This window comes from Xiphias gladius, chromosome 16 (assembly GCF_016859285.1).
Source record: "Xiphias gladius isolate SHS-SW01 ecotype Sanya breed wild chromosome 16, ASM1685928v1, whole genome shotgun sequence".
Lineage (NCBI taxonomy): Eukaryota > Metazoa > Chordata > Actinopteri > Istiophoriformes > Xiphiidae > Xiphias > Xiphias gladius.
This window is the reverse complement of record NC_053415.1, coordinates 19,264,766-19,272,840: the sequence shown is the minus strand read 5'-3', so window position 1 is coordinate 19,272,840 and position 8,075 is coordinate 19,264,766. Positions and strand designations below refer to the sequence as shown.

General features: G+C 40.2%; 2 protein-coding genes across 4 annotated transcripts in view; both read right to left on the bottom strand.

Moving 5' to 3' along the window:
* Positions 1-260: 260 nt before the first annotated feature.
* On the bottom strand, positions 261-4,156 carry tmem30c (transmembrane protein 30C). Its single transcript, XM_040149325.1, has 7 exons — positions 3,817-4,156; positions 3,488-3,604; positions 3,094-3,201; positions 2,292-2,382; positions 2,053-2,199; positions 1,729-1,941; positions 261-1,584 (listed from the first exon to the last, which is right to left on the bottom strand). The coding sequence occupies exons 1-7, from the start codon at positions 4,012-4,014 to the stop codon at positions 1,397-1,399; spliced, it is 1,062 nt and encodes a 353-aa protein (XP_040005259.1). The 5' UTR covers positions 4,015-4,156; the 3' UTR covers positions 261-1,396.
* A 426-nt stretch (positions 4,157-4,582) lies between these two features.
* The window catches only part of cmss1 (cms1 ribosomal small subunit homolog), a 32,402-nt gene continuing 28,909 nt past the window's right edge, over positions 4,583-8,075 (bottom strand). For 2 of the 3 annotated variants that reach the window (XM_040149328.1, XM_040149326.1), the window contains exons 2-10: positions 7,403-7,536; positions 6,599-6,667; positions 6,376-6,511; positions 6,221-6,280; positions 6,015-6,117; positions 5,868-5,928; positions 5,685-5,772; positions 5,509-5,597; positions 4,583-4,905 (exon numbers count right to left, since the gene is read on the bottom strand). In XM_040149328.1, coding sequence (XP_040005262.1) covers positions 4,822-4,905; positions 5,509-5,597; positions 5,685-5,772; positions 5,868-5,928; positions 6,015-6,117; positions 6,221-6,280; positions 6,376-6,511; positions 6,599-6,667; positions 7,403-7,536 — 824 coding nt within the window. In that variant the 3' untranslated portion in view covers positions 4,583-4,821. The remainder of the gene's footprint in view (positions 4,906-5,508; positions 5,598-5,684; positions 5,773-5,867; positions 5,929-6,014; positions 6,118-6,220; positions 6,281-6,375; positions 6,512-6,598; positions 6,668-7,402; positions 7,537-8,075) is intronic. The other variant, XM_040149327.1, reaches the window with a different exon arrangement.

Below are 8,075 nucleotides of genomic sequence, written 5' to 3'. Positions count from 1 at the left end.
GGAGTGTAGGTAGAGAAAAAATGGAACTAGCTGCTTTATGACTTTACAGAACAGCAACCTCCCCTGAGGGAAGGTGCTCACACAGCTGTGCCACCAATCCTGCTTTGATTATGCTCAATAACCAAGGCAATCAATATACATATGTGTTTTTGGTGCTCCCTGGTCACAGAGGGGTTGTGTTCATGTGGCTCTCACTGATTGTATATAGAGAAATAAAGAGTTTTTAAAAGAAAATGTTTTATTACAATCATAAGCTGTCACCAAAACAGAAAAATTATTATTGTGGGCAGTAACAGAGAACTTACATGTGACTGATGTTTATGTTGTGTTTCTAACATATACAGACTTCACAATTACACTGCAAATACAGTTAGATAAAGCATTTTTTTCCATTATCAACAATGGCCATACTAAGACTATAGGGGAAAAGATCTAAATTGCATCATTGTTTTGGTTTATAAAAAAAGCATTGTTATGTGATACTTTGGTTTATGACTGAGTATCTGCTAATTTAACGACATTCCCATCAGCTCCGGTTGTACTTTGTCAGCGTGCCAACACACTAAACGAGACAGTGATCAAGGTAAACATACCTGCAAAAAGGCATGTTGGCATTGCCACGTTGAACATTTGAGTCAAAACTCCCTTTTGCCCTCACAGAGCTGCTAGCATGGCTGTAGATTCGTAGTCTTGCTAAATAATAGCATTTTAAGTACCTATTGTCCCATATAACACTGACATAGAAACTTTAATGCTGCTGTAATTAGAAACTTTTATTCGGTTTTAAAAAATTAGCATTACAGGGTTTGTCTGATTGCTGGTGTCCTGCATTCTACATCACACTTATTGAAGTGTAGTTTTTCCACTTTGCGTTTACTGAGACATCAACTGCAGTCTCAATACCACAGTGACTGGATTTTAGCAGTTGTTCACATAATAATTATAATAAATATATTTATCTTTATAAATATTAACAGTACATGAACAAAATGGTGTGTATTAAAAAAAAATGCAAAGGTTCAAGTAAAATCAGCAAGTAAAGGAAGCTTGAAGCCTGTGCGGTCGCACCCAGCTTTCACAAGTGGTTAAGAACATCATCATCACAACAAAAGCCATTGCACATGTGGATCCTTTAGTAGATAGGGAAAGTAATTTCCAGATGTCAAACTATATTCTTCGATGGTTTTCCTGCAAATGCTATTATGGTACTGTATCAAATTAATTATTTTTCAAACCACTGTCTTTATCCTTCATTTGCTCATATCAACGTTCTTGTCATTTAGGATTTGTTGGGCTCAAAACAGCTCCTAATCAGCACAACAATGATCAATTTTAAGCTGCTTGTGAGTTTTATTCACTATTTCGATCCTCAGCCTCCCGGCACACCTCTTACCATTCATTCCTCCATGTTCTTTCCATCCTTCCCAAACTTCCACCAGACCGCCGTGAGGATGACAGCTATCAGCAGGATCAGGCTGCTGGTTACTAGGTAGGCAATGGGCAAGAAGTGGTTCTGACCTCCAAACCAGGTCAGCGTGGTCAGCACCACTGCCTTCCTGCCTTGGAAGTGCTGCACAGGGAAGTCTGGAAGGGCAGAGGTCAAGGCTGAAAATAGGTGATCACAAAGAGAAGCTCAAAGGAAAATAGCTGACTTGGACTTGTATCCCCTAATCTAACCTACAACAAAGTCCCCACTTCTGTCCATCCCTTACAGCAGTGAAAGGATACTGTAGGATATCTCAATGCTGTATCTCCCTGCGGGAAGACCCACAGTGAAGGGGTTGCTGGCGCTGTATAAAACCCCATAGAGCTTCTTGAAGTTAGGGAAGGCTGCCTCCCTCATCCATACGATCAGGTCATCATTGATGAAGCCGTTGTTGTTCGGGTCGACGGGATCAAGCCGATAGGCTGGCTTCTGCCAGTACAGTGGCTTTGCTGTGCCTGAGGAGTGATTGCAAACCAGACGTGACGAATGACATCTGAAATACTGGAGTACTTACTAGAAACTGAAATACTGAGTCCGTGTTTGACCAAATCTAAAGCTCTATTTACCGTCAAACACTTGAGCTAGTGTCAAGTTGTCCACCTTGGGGTTGCGGTACTTGACATTTTTGTCGGTGTACCAGGTGATGCCTCTCCGTAACAGAGGAACCTTAACTGAAGGACGACTGGATGCATGATAGATCAGAATGAAGGAGTCTGGGAGAACAGATGCGAGTTAACAGTCCAGTGAGATGAAAAGTGGAGAAGGGACGTGATGATGGATGGTGTGTGATGGCAACAGCCTTTACCATTGAACATACTGTTGGCCACAGCGCCACAGGGGGCAATGGGGAGTCCATTCTGGTCTTTGGTAAACGGCTCGCAATATGAACTGGGGTTCTAGTGAAGGAGCAAGGTTAATGGAAAAACCCAGGAAGATTATTTAACATTCTAAAATATGCAACAAAGAAGTAGTGGAATGTAACTAAGTACATTTCATCGACTACTGTATTAGTACAAGTTCAAGGATCTTCACTTGAGTATTTCAGTTTTATGCTACTTTATACTTCTACATCGCTACATTTCAGAGCTAAATAGTGTGCTTTTTACTCCACTACATTTCTTTTTCAGCTGCAGTTACTTCTCAGATTCAGGCTTTACATGTAAAATGTGTCTAAAAAATATGTTTTTTTTTATTATAGATTAAACTCCCCAGCTGTATATCAAGTAGTCAAAGTTAGCTTCAACTCTACCAACTACGTGAAAATGCTGCACACATAGTTATCAATCGGTAATAAGAAGAATAAAATTATATTCTAATATGTCCTAATTTAGCACAGATTCTGCTATATAATGAGCATGTTAGATTTTGAATGGAGGGCCTTTACTTGTACAAGAGTAGGTTTACATTGCAGCAGTGCTACTTTAGCTGAAGTAAATGATTTGAATACTTTCTCCACCATTGCATCAAAGACACAACAACTACAATGTATAAACAATTTCAGCAAAAACAGTTTTTGTTGCAGCAATTCATGTCAACATAAAACCTAGCAGTAAGTGAAGTGTTCTTATGTTATTCTGATGAATTAATACACAATATTGCGGAGCTACCCTTAAGTTTTTCTTCCTGCCAACCATCTGTCCGTCATCTCTGGAGTCCATGTATCTACGGAGGTTCTGATGAAAGTTTTGGAGGGCATAATAGAAAAAGACATCCCCCTGGAACAACAGCAGGCTAGAGATCATCAGCATAGGTGCGAAAACAGAAATGCTGGGCTGAATTCTGTCTTTCATTCACTATATATATTATGGTTTGACAACATAATCTTAACTAAAGGTCCACTTACAAGCTTTTTCAGAGCATTCAACCATACTTCAACAGCTGATCAAACTCCATCCACTTATGAGAACCATAAAGCTCTGTATAAAGCTTGTACGTTGGGCTTGAGTAAGATTATTTGTCCAACTCATTGGATATGTTTGTCAAAAACTTGAGGTTAATTACCTTGAATGGTTTCTTAAGAAAAAATTCCACTTTGCAGTTGCAACTCTCTCCTGCGTTGCTAACATTTTTACGCTTTTCAAAACATTTATCACATGTATCGGCCTCGGTGTAGTCAATCTGAAAATACAGGACAGTGTTAATGTAAATTGTGGGTAAATTGTTCCTGTTTACCTAATCAAAACCTAACCATTTCCTCTTTGTCACTCCCGTTCTTACTGTACACAAGGGCATTCGGTCTCCTCCTCTCTTACCCACATATACTATATGTGTATGTTAATACAATATTTCCACACAAAATAAGGAAGTGCAATTTTCACAAACACACTCACCTTCAATTCCTGTGTGCTCTGTACCGTAAGAAGCAGCCATACTCCCAGCAGCATGCATAGCAGAGCCATTAAGTAGAAGAAAGGCAGCACAGTGTTAGCCGTCAGCATGGGAGACCAGGCAGGTAGCCTCTGCTGTTTGAAAGCGGAGTTGTCTGGCCTCCGAGCCAAGGGCCCGGACTTGCCCTTCACTCTGCGCATGAGAGGGACCTTCGGTTGCGGACCGGAGAGCTACTTGCTGCACAGCAGGAGAGCCAAAAATTCTGTACGAGAAAGTGCTACTATCTTCGCTTCCTGTTCTTTATTTCAGCTATATCTCCCTGCGCACGCACAAACAGACGCACCCCCCCCACACACACACACACACACAACTCTGCTTGCCAAGAGATTTTCCCAGCAGGCCTTGCAGGGCGGGGGAGACCGTTGTGGCCTGTTACTTATTAACCACAATCCTTTACCAACTACCTCTTTATATCTGCTGTTACTTCCATATTTTTTATGATTTTGTTCTTCTTCATGACTTTCTTCCTACAAGACAAACACACGCGTTTCTGTTTATTTATATCAAAATCACACAGAAGAATATACGATATCTTTTTGCTATGGGAGAAAATCTGTTGGTTCTTGGCCCATGTTGTGCTGCTTTAAAATGCTCTAGCAAGGATGTTATGATATATGGGGCTTCCTAGTGGGCAAGTAAACTCATGACCTCACATTGTCAGTAGGAGGGATTTCCCAAGGTCAGAGCAAACAAACAGAAGGATGCCGGTTTCATTCTGAGTCCGTTTATTCAATCCATCACACCGGGACTTTGTGTTGGATTACAAGAGTGAACAAACAGCACCACATATTTGACACCGCCTCTGAAAATAGTGAAAGCACAGCACAGGTTTCAATCCTACACAAAGGGAAAACAAACAGGATGAGGCCCCTCGGCATGCTGTCAGGACCATCAGTACCTCGCTTTAAAGTCGTCATGTGGATTATTAGCACGTTTACAACGTGCAGTTAAAAAAGTCCAATTTTGACTTTGTCTTCTTTGCAGCCATTCAGGATACCACTCTCCAGAAGCTTCATAAAGTCCAGTTTGATCTGAAAGAGACAGGAACAGATGATGTGTAACGTATAGTTGCTAGGGAAAAAGATAAAAAGATAAAAAATAAAGATCTCCTCCAGGCATGTTTTCAATACATATAAAAAGTTCTCTGCTTTGAATAATGATTCTTGTCTGATGTGGTTTTTCCATAAATAAAGTTCAATTACCTTAGTAAATCTAATCCTTCTCCCTAACTGAAACATCCAGAATCTATGAATATGCAAATACTTGTTATTTAAAAAGTTCAACTGCTGGACACAAGCCATCTCCTTGTTCACTAAAACAAATAAATACTAAACACACCAGATGACTTTATTAAGTATTTGATGGTATCTGAAGATATTTAAAGTCTTCCTACACCAGGAAATTATGATTAATACCTCTCAGCCTTCTGACATTTTAATTGATAAAACGATGTATCAATAATGAAATGAATCGTTAGTTTGAGCCCTGCATTCAGGCAGGATTTTTTGACACTGCGACTAGTTTGGAAACCCATTATGTTGTGTTATGTGGAAACTTGAACCTCTCTTGTGCACATGCACTAACAATGTTTTTTTCAAAACAAGCTAATCATCCAGCAGGGGGCAGCAGTTTACCTCAGGAATGTCTACCATCCTTCTGAGCTTCTGGTCTCTCCAGTTCCAGTCCAGAACCAGGTATCTCAGTGCCTGCAAGTTCAACCCCTCTAGGAAAAATAGACAGAGTTTCCACAGATGAGGAAGGTTTTAAAAGCTTTGCAGTTAAACAGTAATACTATTGTGTCCACACCTACCTTTCTCAATAAGAGCGCTGACCCTGCCAGGTGTCCCCACTCCAATGTGGGTGACGCCTTTCTGCAGCAACTTCACCTGCTCCTCTATCTAAGCAGTCGAAAGACACACAAAGAACTGTTCTGGTAAAGCCTGCCCCCTTGCACACAATCCACAAGCAATACAATGACTGACATCTCTAATACCTTGATATGTTTCGCAAAAAGCTTTACTGCTTTGGCTTCACCCTTGAAGGTGGTCAGCTGCCTGGGAATAACAAAAACAAATTGCACTCATATCAGTTTATAATAAAGAAGTTTTAATTTAATAAACATCACTGGTGTATCACTTACTTGATGAGCTCAATGGTTCGGAGAGCAGAGCTACAGACGATGAGCAGAACCACCGAACTCTTTTCTGTATGCTGCTTTTGAATCTTTGCCCACTTGGGACAAACTAAGGATAATGGGAAAAGAAGAAAAAAAAAGTGAAATGAGTGTGTTTAGAACAAACACATGATAGAAGATTTATCCAAATCAAGTTTAGAAACATCATTCACCCTGTTTCAGATAAGAGGAGAGGCTGTGCGTCAAGTCATTACTGGACAGGAAACAGGAGTCTGGAAGATGCAGGACAGAAGGTGACCTTGGTGAATCAACAGATCAGCAGATATTGACTGAACATCCAAGTTAAAGGGGACTTGCCCTGACTCACCCTGCAATTTGAGCTCCTCCTGCTCGATCACAGAGCGCTTGTCTGAGAAATACTGTGTGATCAGGTTCTGCAGGTCAGCCGGACAGCCGGGTTTTTGCTCAGAGGTGGCCAGGACATCAGTAATTGTCTTTTTCTTCTGGAAAAAAACATATATTGATGTAATACTCCCAGACAAAGCCCAGAGACTGCCACTGCATCGAACAGTCTACGCAGCAACACTCACCTTTCTCTTTTTTTTGGGTTTATTTGACTTTTCATCCTCAGTCTTTTTTTGAGGACTTATGCACTCGGTCTGTGAAGGAGTACATGCAGAACACACAATTCAGGCAAAGTACTTGTATATTATATATATAAATCAGTCTATTGAATGCATTTTAATTCTCAGAGGTAAAAAGTATAGTTCCATATCATAAATTAGACATATTTCAAATCTCTAAAGTCATTCTACCATATATTGAATTATATAGCACGCAAAATCCAACAAGATGCAACACCAAATGATTCACCTCAAAAAGTCCAGAGCATGACATCGGTATATTTAACACTGGTTAATTTTACTATTGTTCATGTTGCACAGCATTATTGGGAGTTTTTCCCCACTCCTAATTTAAAGCATTTTCTGAAATCTATTCGATTTAACAACGTACACCTGATTATTTCAGTAGTGGTTTGGGGGGGGCGGACATGTTTTCTGAATAACGTACTGTTGAGACACCACAGAACCTTTTACCAACTGATTTCAAACACGAGTAAATCAAAAAGCTTCACACCGCAAGTGAAACACATCTTAGTAAATCAGTCTCTGAGCCTGCTGTCCAATCATGTGTGGTTTATTTAACAGTCCAGTCCTATTTTATAATTTTAGTGTTAACCCCCCCCCCCCCCCTTTTTTTTTTTTATAACTGTTAATGTCTAGATTTTGCCTCATTCAACTGCAACAGCTTCCACTGCTGCAGCTGTGGTGGTGATGATATAAACAATGAAAACCTACTAGATAAGCAGGTATGACAGAAATATATTATAACACCTGTTCACTTTTCTTCTTCTTGGCTTTAACCGTTTTCTCTGTTATCCTCTTCCTCTTCTCTGCTTTTTTCTTGGTGTTTGTTTTTTGTATTGGCTGTTTTTCTTGTTGTGTCTCCCCCTCCGCCTCAGATGCATCTGAAAAAAAGAGGGAGAAATGTCCTTTATATATCTATCTGTATTTATGGAGTTAACTTGCAACTGGGTATAATTCAAGGACCTGTTAAGTTGAGGCAATTCAGAGCAAAGAACATATTTCAGCTCAGCCAATATCGGGTTTTGCTATTAACAGATATGCCTAAACACCACTCCATTTTGGAAAGATAAACTCCTCATGCAAGCTTATGGAGTTAGAATCCATCGCCATGGTTTGCCCCCCCCCCCCTGAACCAGAGATTCGATTTCTGGTTCAGAAATCAGTCTCTCCAGTACACAACTCAGTCACTACAGAAAAGTAAACATACACAAATGCAGCCTGAGATGACAAAAATGCAGAAGACCTCAAAAAAAAGCACCTGGTTATATTTAGCCTACTGGTTGCTACCACTTCTCAGTGCATACCCCTCATCTCATGCTATGATGTCATGCTCAGACCCTTTGGTATACATGCGTGCTTGTTCAAAATACTTCAGCTTTAAGAACAGATGCCAGAATGAAATCTGCAATAAATCTGCTGG